This window comes from Eublepharis macularius, chromosome 1 (assembly GCF_028583425.1).
Source record: "Eublepharis macularius isolate TG4126 chromosome 1, MPM_Emac_v1.0, whole genome shotgun sequence".
Taxonomy (NCBI): domain Eukaryota; kingdom Metazoa; phylum Chordata; class Lepidosauria; order Squamata; family Eublepharidae; genus Eublepharis; species Eublepharis macularius.
In genome coordinates this window covers 34,466,921-34,485,488 of record NC_072790.1, presented here as the reverse complement: position 1 = coordinate 34,485,488, position 18,568 = coordinate 34,466,921, and the positions used below count along the sequence as shown (strand labels likewise).

The 18,568-nt window shown below is 42.2% G+C and overlaps 1 protein-coding gene across 1 annotated transcript; it reads left to right on the top strand.

Annotated features, from left to right (window-relative positions):
• Positions 1-990: 990 nt before the first annotated feature.
• CRLS1 (cardiolipin synthase 1) lies at positions 991-13,287 on the top strand. The gene is made up of 7 exons (XM_055001477.1): positions 991-1,549; positions 5,967-6,104; positions 7,105-7,234; positions 8,566-8,651; positions 10,636-10,704; positions 11,515-11,606; positions 12,956-13,287. The coding sequence occupies exons 1-7, from the start codon at positions 1,163-1,165 to the stop codon at positions 13,041-13,043; spliced, it is 990 nt and encodes a 329-aa protein (XP_054857452.1). The 5' UTR covers positions 991-1,162; the 3' UTR covers positions 13,044-13,287.
• Positions 13,288-18,568: the final 5,281 nt, after the last annotated feature.

The window sequence follows — 18,568 nt, the reverse complement described above, 5'->3', positions numbered from 1 at the left end:
TATTTGCAAACTCCTGCCTACATGTTGACTGGCAAAGTGAGGGAGAAGAAGGCCTGTATGATCCTTGTATCAGTGTCTCCCCCTATCCAGTTGCCGTAGTCTTTCTTGCTTCAGCCAACAGCCCTTCAGTACAGGAATAGAAGCTTTACTCTAGCCTCTGTTGCTTTCAGGCTTTGAACTGCATTATACTGCCACCCCTTTCAGACCTGGGAGTCTTGAGTTAATGTTCACTTCATCTGATGTGAGGCATTGCATGAAGTGCTCTCTGATTCATGACAAGGATGTATCTCGTTTCTGCTTAGGGATGCCAACCTCCAGGTTACCTCCCAGAATTACAACTGATCTCCATACCACAACGATCAGTTCCCCTGGAGAAAATGGCTGCTTTGGAGTGTGGACTCTATGACATTATACCCTGCTGGGGTCCCTCCCTTCCCCAAATGTTGCCCTTCCTAGGTTCTACTCTCAAAATCTCCAGGAATTTCACAACCGGGAGCTGGCAAATCTAGGTCCAACAGAACCTTGGAGTTAGGGGAACTGAGCAAAGAGTCACGTGACGATAGAAATTAGCCTTTCCTCACAACACGTTTAAGCAGATTTTAATGAATTTACCTGCCTTACTTACCGCCCACCTTTCTCATCGACTCAAGGCGGTTTACGCAATGTGAGTGAGTACAGTACAGCCAATTTCAAGGTATCTCAATGCACGTGTAACAGAGTACATGCAAGTTTACAAAGGTTTAAAACCAGTAGAAATGGAGTTGCTAGCTAATGCAATACAGCTTGCTCTCCAAAGCAACCACTCCCTCTGGAGGAACTGATCTCTGTCGCCTGGAGATCAGTTGTAATTCCGGGAGATCTCCAGGCCCCACCTGGGTGTTCACTACCCTCGTCCAGACCCCGTTAAGATAAAAAACCACGGGAATGCGTGCCGCCGTAAAGCACGCCGGCGATGTCGTAAAAGCCACGCAGGCCCCGCTCGGTGCCCTCTCAAGGTAGACGGCTGGGAGCTCCGGCTGGGTTGGATGGAGGCGGGCGAGGTGGCGGCCACCGGCACCGGGAGGAGAGGCGAGGAAGAGGAGGGGCTTGCGCCTTCCGCCCCTCCCTCCAGCGTTCTCATAGCGGGCAGGGAGGCTCAGGCCGCCCACCGCCTCAGCGAGCCATGCTGACCGCGGCTTGGTTGTGCCGAGGCGCCGCCGGCAGGTGGGGGGTCCTGCGGAACGCCAGTCCGGCACGGCCCGTCGCGGCCACCGTAGCGCGCCGCAGCAACAGCCGCCCTCGAGCTTCGCTGGCGGCCGGGCTCGCGCTGGCCTCGCACCCTTCTTCAGTTTGCGGGAGCCCCCGCCATCTACTGCGCGTGTGCAAGCCCTGCCGCGAGCGCTTGGGGGCTTCTGCCTCCGCGGGCGGCTTCCCCTTGGGCTGTTGTGGCGGCGGCGCCTCTCGTGCGGCCAGGGAGCAGCCGCGGCGCTCCCGCAGCAGCGATGAGGGAGCCTCTCGGCCGCCGGAGCGAGATGCTGGAGGGGCGGACCGACGAGGGTATGCTGAACTGGTAAGGGGGATGGGCGGCGATGTGTTGTAAACGGTTAAGCGGTTTGGGGGGGGGGTCACGTGACGATAGAAATTCGCCCTCCGCTGGGTCGAATCTCGCACCTGCCAGGAGTTTAGCAGGTGGCCTTGGGTAAGGCACTCCTCTCAGCCTCGGCTGTATTGTGGGGATAAGGATAACAAAGACTTTGTTTGCTGCTCTCCCGGGCACTAATCTGTCTATTTAAGTGCAGCTATTATTATTAACTTTATATGAGTAGGAGTTTGGGTTTTTTTAACATAGGGAAGGCTGTGTGTATTTATCTGTTTAATCTATTTGTGGCCTTGGAAAGTTGGTTGAGGAAGGCGAAGGACGCTCTGGGACTAACTTTCCCTGCTGTTGACCATGTGAGAAAAGAAATTTCAAACATGAGGGGATAAATAGGCTTTGGTCTTTGATGTAATAAAGAAGGGTATTGTTTGTTTACATAAGAATAATAGTGTGCTTATATACTGTTCTTCTAGACAGCTTAGTGCCCCACTTAGAACCGTGAACAAAGTCAGTGTTATTATCCCCACAAAACAGCTGGGGGGCTGGAGCTGAGAGGAGTGGCTTATTCAAGGCCACATATTGAGCTCTTGGCAGTGGTGGGATTTGAACCAGTAAAATGCTGATCCACATCCCTGCCACTTAACATACATGCCTGTAGCAAGTTGTTCTTCCTGGCATGACATTGTTCTTCGCTGGAAGACATTGGGTCAGTTACTCTCTCAGCCTAACCTACCTCACAGGATGGTTGTTGCAAGGATAGGGTGGGGAATGGTGACGTCAGCTGGTTTGGGTCCTCAGTGGGGATCAATGCAAAATTGTAACAATTTAAATAAAACTAAAAATGCTGGGCTCTTTTTAAAATGCAGGGTGACTCTTTTGTTATGGAGGAGAATGCTGCCATCATGTCAACTGGAAGGGGTGCTACTCAGATACTAGTTAAAGACGCTGTAACATTTGATTCCAGCATCAACTCTGGTGGATGAGAGTCAGTTTCTAATGTGTTGAAAATAGTTTCAGGTGGCTAGTTGTGTTGGTCTGTCGTAGAAAAGCAAGATTTGGTTCCAGCAGTACCTTAAAAACCAACTAGTTTCCCAGCTTTTGAGAATTTAAACATACCCTGGAAATCTTGCTTTAAAGTCCTACTGGATCCGAATCCTGTACATGTAGTGAAAGTGGATCCCATTAGTATAGTTTCATCTGAAGAATTCCAAAAAGGCTGGAGCAAAACTTTATTGGCATTTAAGGTGCTGCAAGATTCTTGTTCGTTTTTGCTGTGAGAGACTTATGTGGCTACGTCTCTGAAATTGTTGGAAGTGAGAACCAGGCTTTCCTTTTTCCTGTATAGTTTCCTGTGGTAAACTATAAACATAAGAGCCTCGTGGCACAGAGTGGTAAGCTGCAGTACTGCAGCCCAAGCTCTGCTCATGACCTGAATTTGATCCTGACTCAGCCTTCCATCCTTCCAAGGTTGGTAAAATGAGTACCCAGTTTCCTGGGGCCAAAGTGTAGATGACTGGGGAAGGCAATGGCAAACCTCCCCATAAAAAGTCTGCCAAGAAAACGTCGTGATGTGACATCCCCTCATGGGTCAGTAATGTCTCGGTGCTTGCACATGTTTACCTAAACATGCCTTTTTCTTCTGGAGCAGCTTGCTGAAGGCATGTATATTTAAGTTATGGATTTGGGATTCCCTTCATAGGTAAGCAGCAATACCCTCATTTATTATATTTGGGACAAAAGCCTATTTATCCACCTGTGTTTGAAGTTCCTTTTCTCACATTGTCAACAGCAGGAAAAGTTAGATGCTTGCTGTGCAGTTTGGCACAGATCCACCGTGGAAACTGGTTCCACCCAGGCTGAAGGAGTTGAGGTCACATTTTGAAAGGTTTTCCTTTGGCTTTTCTCTGTCCATGCTTTGTACAAAAAGTCCATCTTGGAGGTGGGGACACTTAGAAGGTCATTCAGATTGTTTACTGTTAATGATGAGAAAATTGCTGTTTGTGAAAACAGGTGCTCATCTAATAATAATAATAACATTCAATTTATATACCACCCTTCAGGACAACTTAATGCCCACTCAGAGTGGTTTACAAATCTAATGATTTTGTTTGAAGAGTTAGCTGGCTGGTGTACCATATCCCTGTGCTGAGATTTGACTTAAGTTATCTGGATGAAGAATTGTGATTTGCTTAAATGTAATTTGATCGGTGGGTTACGCTGCAAGGTTTCCTTACAAGTGGCCATGCACGTGGATGGTTGCACGTAGCAGCTATTGCATAATTCATACATATATTTGCATAATATGCTCTTAATATGTACTGTGAGATTAAGCAGTGACTTAAACGTGTGTGATGGAGCCATAACAGATCATTACAAGTACTTCTCACTTTGAAAATGAAATCCTGCCCTTAAGTCATAGTTTTTATTATTATTTTTATTGTTAAATATTCAAAATAGAAACATAAATCTTACAAGCTGGTATATCAACGGGTTACATAAAAAGTTTTACACATTCTTTTCCTTATATAATTTACTGAGCAATAAAAGTCAAAAGCTTATTGTCTGTTTTCCCTTATACTTAAATTGTATTTAGTGTTAGTATGATGCTTATGTCTATAGTATAATTCAAAACTTTAAAAAAATTTGAAATGATTTTTTTGGAGGTTGGAGACTAATTGCTGAAATATATTCAAAAAATGGATACCATTTTGTCGAGAAGTCAGCCCTCAAGTCATAGTTGACTTAGGGTGACCCCTGATGGGGTTTTTGTGGTAAGAGACTAACAGAGGTGGTTTGCCATTGCCTGCCTTTTCAACTCTGGTCTTTGTTGGCGTCTCCCATCCAATTACTCACCAAGGCTGACCCTGCTTAGCTTCTGAGATCTGACGAGATCAGGCTCTCCTGACCTCTCCAGGTCAGGGCTGCTTTTCACTTTAAGCACATCATATTTCAGTGGTGTCAAGTTCTCACACTTTTCAGCTATGAGCTATCAAATGCTGAAAAAATTAAATGACAGAGAGTGAGGGAAAGCAATATTGCTGGTGGCTGATCCAGTGAAAGGATGTCCGCTTTCGTTTTTGCATGGGTGTTTGCTTGTTTGAAGACACCTCCAATGTCAAAACTTCTTTTCAGAGCTGGCAAGTGCTGACTGAGCATATCATTTCTATTAGATGTTTATTCCCTACTTTTTTAAAAACCTAAAACTTTCTTGGCTCCTGCAACTCAATTTTGTGGTTCTTTGTTGCCACTTGTAAACACTGTTCTACCTTCAATTCTTGAACATGCTAATAATTAAAGTAACTAGATTTTTTTTCCTTTGGAATCATGAAATAATTATAAAACTGGACTGACACTAAGTAAGATTTGTAAAAAAAAATCTTGGTTTATTCAGATGCTATGCATGCTTAAGCTGAGTTTAGTGAAGCTTTTAATTCTGGCCATCTTCTCCCATGTGGTGGTATAACTCAAAGAATGGATGGAAATCTATTTCAGCTCTTTCAGCATATTCAGTTACATGACAGGACACAAACATTAACTGGAGTAAATTGTCTGTTTGGAAACTAAATTAGGGAAATTTCCTTATTTGTCTGATGAAGGGCTTACATCTAGTGCTGAGTAGTTATTGTGGCAATTTGTACTAAATTTAATGTGTTAACAAATTGGAGGAAAGACCTTGGAAAATTTTCTTAGTACCAAAGGTATTGAGCCATGTCAGTAGGACAGAAACATCTGTTTAAAGATTGTAATAATGTTATGAAGAACCCTTACACATTTGAGCAAAAATATCAGTTTTTAAACTTGTTGGTAGTATTCAGTTAGTATGTTACACACAAATCGAGATCTAAAACTGCAACGTGGTAGGTTTCAATGCAACAGAGCTCTTCAGAATTTTTTTCCTAACCTTGATTCAAGGTTCAGAAGTGATTGTGCAGAGGAGTTTTATTGGTACAGTTACGATGGCAACTTCCTTGAAATATAATAATAATAACATTCAGTTTATATTTACCACCCTTCAGGATGACTTAACACCCACTCAGAGCAGTTTACAAAGTATGCTATTATCCCCACAACAACAAACACACTGTGAGGTGGGTGGGGCTGAGAGAGCTCTGAGAGAGCTGCGACTACCCAAGGTCACCCAGCTGGCTTCAAGCGGAGGAGTTGGGAATCAAACCCAGTTCTCCAGATTAGAGCCCCGCGCTCTTAACCACTACACCAATCTGGTTTTATCATATCAAAACAGACTGAGTTCAGGTTTGTGTGTTTGTCTTACAGTGCAGTGATACTCCAGCATAAACCAATTCAAACCACTGAGCTTTGACTGGAGTAACTCTACACAGAGTTGTGCTAAAAGAGTTATTCAGAGTGCCTGCTCTTTTTGTTTCCCTAGTATGAAAACCCTTGGACGATCCCTAATTTACTTTCAATGGCAAGGATCGGTCTGGCACCAGTTTTGGGCTACTTGATTGTTGAAGAAGATTTCAACATAGCTTTGGGTGTATTTGCTCTGGCTGGCATTACTGATTTGGTAAGTCTTATAATATAGTTCTGAAATGTGTTTTGCTTTTCGCACTGGGGCTGCCAGGTCCCCTTATCTTCCTGACAGGAGGGTGGGAACCTGGTACTCACCCTCATGGTGTCTGGAGTGTACTCCTTGCGCATGTGCAAAGCGCTCTCCTGTGTGATGATGTAACTCCTGGGAGTGATGTCATACCACCCCAGGAGCGCAGCCAGGAGGCCTGTTTCCACACCTTCTCCCCTCCCCTGCTGCCTAGGTGAATGGTGCGGAGGGTGAGAGCGAGGAATCCCCCATCCCCACCAGGGGACCTGGGTTCCATATTTCCTACTATATTTATTTTAAGAGTTATATCTTGAATAATGTTACAGAACAAAGTTTTTCTCGTTTTGGTTTACAGTTTAATAAAGGATGCTGTGACTTGAATACATGTTTTGACAATCTTATAATCTTTGTCCGTTTCTGAGAGAATGAGAGAAATGCGCTTTCTAAGGCTGCCTTTAATTAGGGATGTTAGAATTCCCTGTGAACAGGAGCAGGACACATGTGTAGGTCCTAATGCAACTTGTCATTAGTAAAGCACTGTTGCTTAATGCGTTTATGCTACCACCATTTACTGATGCTTGATTGAATTCCCAGGATAGCATGTGCTTATTATTAGTGTGTAAATTGACCTGTTAGGCGAATAGTGTGTGCAGTGCCATGCTTTGTAAACAATTGAACAGCTAGTCTTCTGCTACAAGCTAGAAACCAAGGAATGGTGTAACTCATTCCATATGCCCAAGAAGGTTTTTCTGGCTTATGTTTCTCGATGCCACGTTCCAAACCTCTGTTGAAGTCGAGCAGACTTTCTCTAGAATCATCTGTGAAATAACATTGGGTCTGCTGGTCAAAGAAAAACAAATTCACAGGGCCGTACTCAAGTCTTGAGGTTTGCCTAAAGCAGCTCTTGGCCAAGGTTTCTAAGTCTACATTAGCATTCCTTTTTTTCTATTTAAACTTACGTTTTCAGTTGGATGGCTTTATTGCACGGAATTGGGTCAACCAAAAATCTGCACTGGGGAGCGCCTTGGACCCTCTGGCCGATAAAGTACTTATCAGTGTCCTGTACATTAGCCTTACGTATGCTAATCTTATTCCAGGTAAGAAAATAGCCCTCCTTCAAATGACTGTTGTTTCGGAATGATTGAAAGAGAAGGAACTTTTTAATGGTAGAATTTTGGGGCAAATGGTAGAAGTTTGGGGCAACATGACTACAGGGCTGAGGCTGATCAGTCAAGCATAATGTGGTGTAGTGGTTAGATTGTTGGGTTTGGTTCCGAGTGACCTGTGTTCAAATTTCCATACTGCCATGATGCTCACTGGGTGACCTTGGGCCAATCACTTCCTCTCTGCCTAACAAAGAGTTGTTGCTAAACCAAGAAGTATGTCATGGTGCTCTCCTTGGAGGAAGGGCAAAATGAGAACGGACCAAATAATCTAGCAAAATTCACACTGAAAAGAAAATGTAGTTTATACATTCCTTTAATTGAAAGCATTGCTGTATCACACGGCATTCATTTATTAATCCAAGAGGAATTAACTGTAACTTTAAATAGTTACGAAAGATCTGGAAGTATTAACAGTGATTAAAGTAATAATTGGTCTTGGACAGGGCTTTTTTTCTGGGAAAAGAGGTGGTGGAATTCAGTGGGGTGCCCTTGGCCTGCGAAAGCGGGGAGGGCGGAATATAAATATAATAAATTAAATTAAATTGGAGAAAATGATCACATGGCTGCTGGCCCCGCCCCCTGATCTCCAGACAGAGGGGAGTTTAGAATCTAAACTCCCCTCTGTCTGGAGATCAGGGGGCGGGGCCAGCAGCCATGTGACCATTTTCAAGAGGTTCCGGAACTCCGTTCCACAGCGTTCCAGCTGGAAAAAAGCCCTGGTCTTGGATAGAAGAAGTCACAGGGTTCATCTCTGTCATTGGACATTAGAATTGATTGGAGACATGCACACAGTTCATCATGAAGTGATTCTTATGTATACGCTGCATATTTCCAGGGAACCAGACATAGAGATTACTTGTGTCTGAAATTGTAGCTAGTAAATCAGCTTGAAATCACCAGTTGGTAGCCATTTGTCCTTTGATGTTCGCATGCATTTTGAGACGCTTTCCTAGCCTGCTCTGATTCTAGGAAGGACTTTAAAATTCTGAGTCTGTAGCAGCCCCTGAATATTAAGCAATGGATGTATGTCCTTTGCTCCTGACCCTTATGCACTGTGTTCTAATAAATGGCAGACAGTCTGTTATGATAGCACATGGAATACCACTAATTTAGATTGAATGGAAGAGATCAAGAGATTTGTGTGTTGTCTTTAAGCACTAATGAATCTTGATGCTGTGCCTGCAGATATATAGTAGGTTTTAATGGCCCCTCTGCAGGTTTGTACAGATATATTTAAATACATTTTGTTTTTTCCTCCCCAGTTCCTCTTACTTCTATGATCATTTTAAGGGACGTTGCATTAATTGCTGCTGTTTTTTATGTGCGGTACAGAACGCTTCCTCCACCAGTAAGTAACAGTTGTTACTTGCTTCTTAAAAATGTTGTGTATATAGCTTTGTGTTTAATGACAGAATGGGGGGGGTGGCAGCAAAGAGGGTAAAATAATGGGTAAATCTTTTTTTGAATGCTGCCCCAAACCAAAGGTGTTGGAGACTGGAGTACAGAGATAGGGAAATAGGAAGATCCATTTGGCAAGTGGAGCTCCTGCTTACAGTTCTTTGGATCTAACTCCTGGGTACTCTGAGAGTTCCTAATTGTACTAAGGAGTTCTGAGGAGCCAGGAAAATGAAGTCCATATTTCAAAAAGATATGTTTACAGTTGTCCGATAATAGAAAAGCCTGCTTTTATACTCTGTCTTTCCACCTTAAATGCTCTTCTAGTACCATTATTATCTCATGGTTGAACTCACATTTTAACTTGCTTTAATAATGTTACATATCAGAATGGTAAACATGAAAAATTAGTTTCTTCCTTCCATCTATTTCTATGCTGCCTTTTCGCCCAGATAAAATGCCCAAGGCAGCAAATATCAAGGCATTAAAACATATAAAACATAAAACAGCATTTAAAATGTATTTATAAAATATTTAAGAATGCATTAGAAACATATAGACATGTAGACACAACCAGGGAGGAGGGGCAGTAAGAGTTTTACTGGTCGTACCCCAAACAATACAGAAAAAATTTCACCTACTGGCAGAAAACTATTTCAGAAAGAGGCAGATGAAACTCCCTGGGGAGGGGGGTTCCAAAGTTTCAGCACCGTGACCAAGAAGCCCCTCTTTTCAGGGGCAACCTCTTTTGGGTTGCCATCCATCTGGGGCACCCATACTAAGGCCTCGGAAGATAAGTGGAGTAGACAAGTAGGCTCATATGGGGAAAACCTGTTCATAAGGTATGCTGGCCCAAGCCATGCAGGGTTTTAAAGGTTAGTACAAGCACTTTGATTTGGTCCCAGAAACAAATTTGGAGCCGTGTAAGTGCAACAAGACTGGAATGATATGGTTCCCATGATGCACAGCATTCTGTACTAACTGTAGCTTCCAGCCAGTCTTCAAAGGCAGCCCCATGTAGAGTGCATTACCGTAATCTAATCTAGATGAACAGGGCATGCAGCACAGTGGCAAGATCTTTCATGCCCAAGAAGAGCTGGAGCTAATGAAAGGCACCCCTGGCTTTATCCAGCAGGAGGCCTGGGTCCAGCAGCACCTCCCAAGCTATAAATTTCCTCCTTTGTGGGGAGTGCAGTCCCTTCCAGACGAGGAGATATTCTCATTCCTTTGTCAAACGTCCCCCCACTTGCCACCAGTATGGGGGCAGAGCAGCAGTCCTACCTTTGAGTTTCTTCCACAAATCCCTAAAGCCCCTGAAGTTGCCCAGCCACCACTGTGTTCAAGAACGGTACATTTGAGACTGGATGGTAGTTACTCAACTCTCTTGAGTCCACAGTTTGATTTCTTTAGGTGTGGATTCATCACTGTCTGCATTATGGTAGGAGCTGCCATTCCCCCTCTCGGGGAGGCATTTAGCCCCCCAGCAGATTTGTACAAACTGGTGGTAGGTCAGGAGTATGACCTGCACTCTGTATGGTGCTTGTTATTAACTGAGAGATGGAGGGCATGAGATCCTGAACTGTTCCCAACAAGGTAGCCTTAATATGGATGTTGAAATCCCGGAAGCAACCAGCCTAGGAATCTTCAACACCACCTCCACTAGTTCAGGCAAGGAGACGGTTGAATAACAGGGCAGGCAGTACACCAACAGAATTCTAGTCTCACAGTGTATCATGAGATACACACTCTCACAATCGGCAGAGTCCTGGAAAGGGCATTGAGCCAGGGGGATAGAATCACAATAGACTATTTCTTCTCTGTCCTCCAGCCAAGTCTCAGTGATACATGCCAGGTCAGCCTTCTCATCTTTCTTAATTACATCAGTGGGCTTCTGTTTCCATTCTTAGTGAAGCTTTTTTCCCTTTTCCCTTTCACAGAGAACGCTTAGTAGATATTTCAATCCATGTTATGCCACTGCTCAGTTAAAGCCAACATTTATTAGCAAGGTAAGAATAACTGGTATGTCTTGCTATTCATTCTGCATCTGGTCTGTGTCATTCTGCAGCAGTGTTGAGAGAGACTCTGAGATGAAAACTACATTGTTTGCGAGTGCAGAAATGTGCATTTGCTCCATCATGGTGTCTCTGCCCCACTTTCCTCCATGTTTGTCACAGGAGGAGTTTGGAGCACATGTGACTGGGGATTGTGACAGACTAGTGAAAGCCAGAGACTCTGGGACTGTCATCCCTTATCCTTCGGTGTGAAAGTCCCTTAAGTGAATGTTTGCCAACAACAAAATCGGGGGGGGGGGGGGGGATTGCAAGGGGCTTCACTTCCGTCCTGCCTTCCCTCTCGCCAGCCAGTCATCACATTGGGCCCAGCCCCTTTTTTTACTCGGCCTCAAGGGTTCTGTCCAACCCATTTCCTGATGGAGGATCTGCAGTGTGTCTGCATCTGGTCTCACAGTATGGGTCAACTTCCTCCCTTTTCTTGTAAGAGGGCAGTAGGTGATAGTTGCGTTGAGACGATAATCCTTATGCATTGCAATAAAACCTTTTAAGCCATGCTTTTCTTGGTGGGAGCAAGGTTCTGCAAGTTCAAGGCCTAAATCTTTCAACAGATTGGAGGGCAGGGAGCTGAAATAGTCTAGATAGATAAAAATGAAGTGCTTGTCATTCCTGTTGATTCCAATGGACAAAAACTTAAGCACAAGCGCGCATCTTATTGACTTTGATGGAATGTAAAAATGCTTGACGTTGGCTGGATGGTGCTCTTAATGACTATAGCGTTCACTTTTTCATTGAATCTTTTATCAGATGAACACGGCAGTACAGCTAATCTTAGTGGCGGCTTCATTAGCAGCGCCAGTTTTCAATTATGTGGACAGTGTATATCTTCAAACATTATGGTATGTAAACAGGTTTTTTTATGATACTGTTGGTTTGTGAGAGAGGTGGGAGTGTAGGCTATACATAGATATAGATACGGATTTGGTTTGTTGCTGAGTTCAGGTTAGCTCAGCTGATTAGCTGGAAGTTTACAGCTCACCCTATGACCAAATTGAACCAAAATATAAAGTGTAAAATTCAGTCTGATGCATATTTACCTGGAAATGTTTCACTGAGTTGAATGGAAAAATGACCTTAGTGCATTATATCCATAAATGATATGTATCTGGTATGGTGCAATGGCTGAGCTTTGCCAAAAAAGAAAAAAAAGGGGGGGGGGGTCCCTGATTCCATTTGCCTGTGCAGTGAACTCACCAAAAGGCATTTGGCAAGCCATTCTTTCCTGCTCTGATCTATAATATGGAAATAATAAAACTGACCTACCTTACAGGCTTACTGTTGTTAGTATTACCACAGTCTAACGTACTCTGCGAACGCTACCTCTAATGGTTAGGAAGGCCAAAGAGCATATGCTTTGGGTGGAGAAAACCCCAGGTTCAGTCCCTGACCTCTCTGGCTAAACAAGTTTTGGGACAGCAAGCTGGGTGTGTCCAAACTCAGTGGGCTTATTCATGGCTAATGCCAGATCCATGTCACATTGTGGTGTTATGTGACCATGCTTTGGGGCTCTCTCTTTTTGCCTCTCTTATTACACTCCACTTTTTGTCCCACACTTCCTCTTTCACAGAAAACCGTATTTGCATTTTCCTTTCAAAACCAGGATTAGAATCAATTTTTTGGAAGGCATTTTCAGTCTGGGTGTGAAGGTTAGCTCAAGCCATAGATTTGTTAAATTGGCAAACTCTGATGCAAGAAGGAATAAGAAAGGGGTTGGATCAGAGGCACCCAAGCACATTCATCATGCAATCGTGCTATGGTTTGGTGTTGCATAATTTTATTTTATTATTTTATTACATTTGTATTCCGCACTCCCTGGAAACCAGGCTCAGCGGATCACAGTAGGCATATAAAACAGGCAGCATAATAATTAAAACACTTCAATAAAAACATCGCAGCTTTCTTATTTCTTAGCAACCTAATACAGGCCTGTTTCATATGTTAACCCGCCAACAGGCTGTGCCTTTCTCTTTTTGGTTTATATTCGGAGGATTCCCTTACCTTGACTGTTTCATATGTTGACAATTTGATTCAGTTTAGGTTTAGCTTGAGCAGCCAGTCAGCTCAGCCTTCTTAATCAGTATTAGCTGCAACAGCCGAAACATGTTTTAATCCTTGCCTTGAATAATCGGGGGTGGTTTAGGCCCCATCCTTTACTTGGAAACTAATATGCATTGTGTTCTCCGTCAAGGTGCATCACCGCTTTCACGACAGCAACCTCTGCATACAGTTACTATCATTACGGTCGAAAAACAGTTCAGGTGCTAAACAACAAATGAAGTCCTGCAGTGGGATTGCTCACAGACCCATTGGACTTTCACTGGAATGGTGTTGCCTGCAATATATCTGGACTATGGATGAGGATAAAGAACATTATTTTTTAAATAACTTTGTCTCAATGAAACTGTCTTCACAGTAGAGCTATTATGAAGTTAATAGGAAGTTTGGATCATGTAAATATGCAGAATTTTCAATGTAATTTTTCAATTTGTTACAAATAAAATATAATTTTTTACGAGTATACTTAAGCACATGCAGATACTAGTGCCTGCTATCATGTGTTTTGCTGATGCATTTTCAGAAGTTTGTACTTAGTTCTGGAGGATTTGAGGTAGTCGCACTACACCATTTGGTACATCTGATTCATCGTGGAAAATTTGGCACAAGCACAGCCCAACAGATATTTGGCACAAGCACAGCCCTTATACTGAGTAAGGCATCTTCCGTTTATGTGAACTGAAATTTCCCTGGAGAGCGCTGCATTCCGCTGTGGAGACTGTTGTTTGCCTTCCTGGTAATGTGATTGATGGGCTGTATGATGTTGTGGAGCCCTTTTTTACAGTTAAAAATGAAACCATGACACTGCACGCCCAGTGGCATAAAAATGCTTGAGAGTGCAGCTGTAACGATACCACAACAGCCTACGACACAATGTTCCACTAGCATTAAAGCATTCTTGCACTAATAGGCTGCTGAAAAGGCCGAGGATCAAAACAGATGGTTTTAGAAGGAGAAAGCTGTTTATGGATTTTTTAAAAAATTAGAAATACAGTGAGATTGGGATCCTAATGTAAGGTGAAATGAAGGCATGCATCAAGATGCTTTAATATTTCACATCTGATATGGAATCATTTAGACAAGCCTGTCACTATCTTAGCCTCAGCCTTTCCTGCCTACTGTCATACCCTACAGGCTTGTTGTAAGGATTTCAATGAAATAATGTGTCTGAAACGCTGCATAAATACTGTTATTATGTTCTGAATAAATGTGGAGCATGTTGCCTATGGACATGTCGCTTGACATTTTTGCTTAAAATCCTGTTGCCATCGGAACTAGCATTTGTCATCGGCTTATGCTGAGATTTGTGGTTAAAATCCATTTTGAAAACAGTTTATTACCGACTGTCATGCAAAACAATGTCAATAGGAAGCCGTCAAGTTTAATCTACTAAAACTGATGGCTGGCGTAGTGAATTTCTTGAAGATACTATATAGCCAGAGACACTGATCCTTTTATTCCTCTGGTACAAATATAGAAGCTGCTTTTATACCAAGTAAGATGCTTGGTCTGTTAAGGTCAGTACTGTCTGCTTTGACTGCCAGCAGCTCTCCAGAATCTCAAATGAAGATATTTTACATTACCTACTACCTAGTCCTTTTAATTGAACTTGGGGCCTTCTGCATACAAAGCAGGTACTCTACCACTGAGGCGCAGCCCAGTTCCTCAGCTAAGAAATGCAGAAAGAATATCAAAAGCAAGGAAAGCCTTCCTCCTCCGCCGTGTAGTTGACGTAGCACATTGAGAAGTCTGGCAGGAAAGGCATAAAAGGGACTGGTCAGATTCAGTAGCTAATGGTTCGGGCTCCGGATTGTGTTTTTATTGAAGATTCTCTTGCGCCAACAAGAGCATAAATGGTCTCGGGGTGATCTGTAGCTCCTCGTGCAGGCAAACCAAACAGGCAAGAGCTCTGCAATGATACCTGTTGGGCTGAACTCACCCAGTGTGCCAGTAAAGGGGGAACAGTTGTCTGGCTCCATTTTTTAATTTAATGTTTAAAACTTCATAAAATATAGACGCAAAAATGAAGGACCCTAGATTTCAGAATGTACGTGGCATGTTTTGCATGGAGTAAGCAAAGTATTGCACTATAATGGGATTGAATAAACTGAAAATGTATTTGTATGTGTTGGCAAGGCTTGCAAACTCACCAGATACGAGCTTTCTAGGGAAATGAAGGCTGAGCGAAGTGGAGGTGATTGGGGTTCTCCTCTATGTATATAAATTATTTTATAGTATGGTTTATATATAAACTTGTATAAAGAATGTACACCAGAAAAAACATTCATATGCAACCTCTGGATGCTGCAGTTTAATTCTCTCTTGTGGTATAAACTGTATTCGTTAGATTTTGAAGATAGGATTTTTCCAGTTTATCAAGATGAAACACAGCATGACATTCTATAGGAGCCGCTCAGGTATGTTCTTCCATAGAATACATGGTTCACACTGAAAATTTAGGAGAACTAAATGGTGACAACTTGGGTGTGCAGGATTGCCAGTTGTCAACACGTCTGCACTTTCAAAAATAAAGCTTTTCTAACCTTTGGACTCCTGTGTCTAATTGTGCTGCTAGTTTGCTTCCGACCACTTGAACGGACAAGGCTCTTTGAAGTTTGTCGATCTCTAAAAGCTACTAAAAGGAATTTTAAATCTAGAATTTAATTTTTAAAAAGCAGTGATTAAAACTAAATCTGATTCCTGACTTGGGTGTGTGTGTGTGTGTTCATTCATGCCCATTCCTATCACATCAACGTAATCTTAGCAACAGTGTACTGTAACGCTGTAGTGTATAGTGAACAAAAGCCAGCATGGTTACAGTGTCAGACTAGGGTCTGAGAGACCCAGGTTTAAATTCACTCTGCTGTGAAAACTTGCTGGGTGATTTTGGGTCAATCATATACTCTCAATCTAACTACCTCAAAGGATGGAGTTTGTAAGCATAGAGGGGAGAACAATGTTATATGCTGCTATGGATCTCTGTTGGGGATAAAAGCTAAGGATAAATAAAAATAATGCTCCTGTGTGCACCTGTTTCAACTTCAATTTTATTCCAATCAGTTTGTGTGGGTTTCTATCCCTGATTTTGAATTATCGGATATCATCCAGTACTTTGGTAAATTAAAAAAATCACTCTATGTAAAAGGGAAGTAAACAGCTCTGAGATGAGGTTGTGTGTCTGATCAACATTATTAATTCAGGCAAAATAAAATGCAGCCCAAAAGAGGCTCCGGATTTTACCAACAACTACAGCACAATTGCTGGAAGACTAGCAAATTAAAAGTTAAAGAGTAAGACATTTTAGCTCGATAGCTTTATGCTGCTTCCAAAGAGCGGTGAAAACAAAAGGCATAGTCTGGGTGGGTGTTTATACTCTGCCTTTCCCCCACAATATCCATGGTGACTAACAATAGCTTAAAATATAAAAATAGCAATTATCAAATGATTAAAATAGCAGTGTTTAAAAGTACCAGATTAGACCAATCCATGGAGGATACCTGGCTGCTAGTCTTGATAACTTAAGGGAACCTCTACATCCAGAGGAAGTTAAATAAAATACTACTAGCACTCTCGCATTATAGTTTGGAGCTATTCTCAAAGAGTATCTCTAGCTGTTCCTAAAATGTACCAACCCCAACTAGGCAGAATCTGTGCTGAACACTATCACACATGAACAATTGAAATACCTACTGAAGTAAGCAGGTGCTTCTAAATAGCACTAGAGAAAACAGAATTATTAAGCACTTCAGAAGCAGCTTAAGAATTCAACAATAAATGTAAAGAAATAGTTGACAATTGCAAAGCTCAATCCTGCCACCCTCTCCCCCTGGCAGAACTTTGCGAGTATTGGCTACAGGATAGTAATCTTGGTTTAACTCGGGCACGCAAATCCATATTGTTACATAGTGTAAGATGTATAACAAAACGACTGCTCATATTTCAACACAGCTTCCTAGTTAATCAAATTTTATGGATTTGGGTACTAAGGTTTCTTCCACTAGATGCTTCTTAAAATGTCATGGTCGTCACTTTGCTTTAATATCATCTAGACTTACCCAAGCTTTCAACTTGCCTTAACGTTTCCAGCCTCGATGCCAAAATATGCTCATGAGTTATTCCCTATTATGAAATAAGCAACAAGGAAAGGGATTTCAGCCTATAAGTCAGGACTCAGGTGGGTTCTAGAGTTCTATAGAGCTGCCATTAAATTTTTGGGGGGAGGAGGGTGGGAAGGCTCTGCTGCTAGTGGACATATGTAGAGAGCGTGGGCGCCACACCTGGTCTCTTTCCACGTGCCTCCTGAAAGCAGCATGTGGGAGATAAATATTTGGGGGCTACAAAGTGCAGATCTGTAGGGATAAGGTCACTAAATGGAGAGGATTATTTTTAGCACAGGCAGGTTCCAACACACATGCTCCTTGTAATCTCTTCCCCCACCCCAACCTATCCATTCCCTGTATTTTCAACTCCCCCCCCCCCACCAATTTGTCCCTTCTCAGGGCCAAACTAAAGTGACGAATGACACTTGAACAGCAAGTGTATTCCTCCCTGTTCACTTGCCCTCCACTGGATCCACTTGCTGTTCAAGTGTCATTCATCACTTGTAGCTTGGCCCTCAGTCTGCCATTGGCTGCATGGACTTGAACTTCTATCAGTTCATAACTGTTTTTTTTCTCAGTCATGTGACTCAGCCCACACAACTTCCTGTTGCTGGATTGCAGTTTAGTGGGTCCAGTGCTGTTGCCCGGGCATAAAAGGTAGGCCAGGGTCCAGAAAAGCTAAAGACTAATGATCAAGGCCAGCTGGGATGTCATTGCATGCAAACAGAACTGATGACAAGGGCACCAGGCCAGAAAGGCTTGGAAGGGAAAATAAATTTATTTAGTAAAAGATGTTTGGATGGCTCAAGTGGTCTGATCAGTTTGCATTCATGTACTTATTAACATTTTAATGTATTTTGTTTGTTTTCTTTTTGCAATGTCCATGCAAATTTAGCAAAACTAAGGAGAATGGATAGTGTTATTTTTTATGAAAAGAGCAAGAGTCCAGTAGCACCTATAAGACAACAAAATTTGTGGTAGGGTATGAGCTTTTGTGAGTCGCAGCTTCTTCAGATACAGCAGAAGTGAGCTGTGGCTCAGGAAAGCTCATACCCTACTACAAATTTTGTTAGTCTTACAGGTGCTACTGGACTTTTGCTCTTTTCTACTGCTTCAGACAAACACAGCTACTCACCTTGATTTATTATGAAGTATTTTTAGTTTACCATTCCCTGACCCAATATTTAAAACCCCATTTTTCCTCAAACAGTTGTATTTATATTTAGTGGGTTCAGGGTGTGGTTCATTCAATGTTTTATAATATAACTATTACGTGATAAAAAATAAATGTAATATGACCAAAAAAAATCAGGCTTTTATTTTTATTTCATAAACATACAAAAAAAGAGAGAAAGAAATCTGTGCAAATATAGGAGTTTACAACTATGACATTTTATAATATTAAAACGACCAAACTATAGTAAGTATCTATTATAATAGGGGGAAATGTTATCTTAAATGTTTATAAATAAAAACGAGACAAATAAAGAGTAAAATGTGGCTAATATTTCATGATCATAATTGTGCTGCCAAAACATTTCATGTCTTCTACTGAAATTTTAATTTAATAAGGAAAAGGAAAGAAAGAAAAGAAAAATTCTAACTCCACAATATTATACATAAATTATCCCGTTTGATGTGTTTTA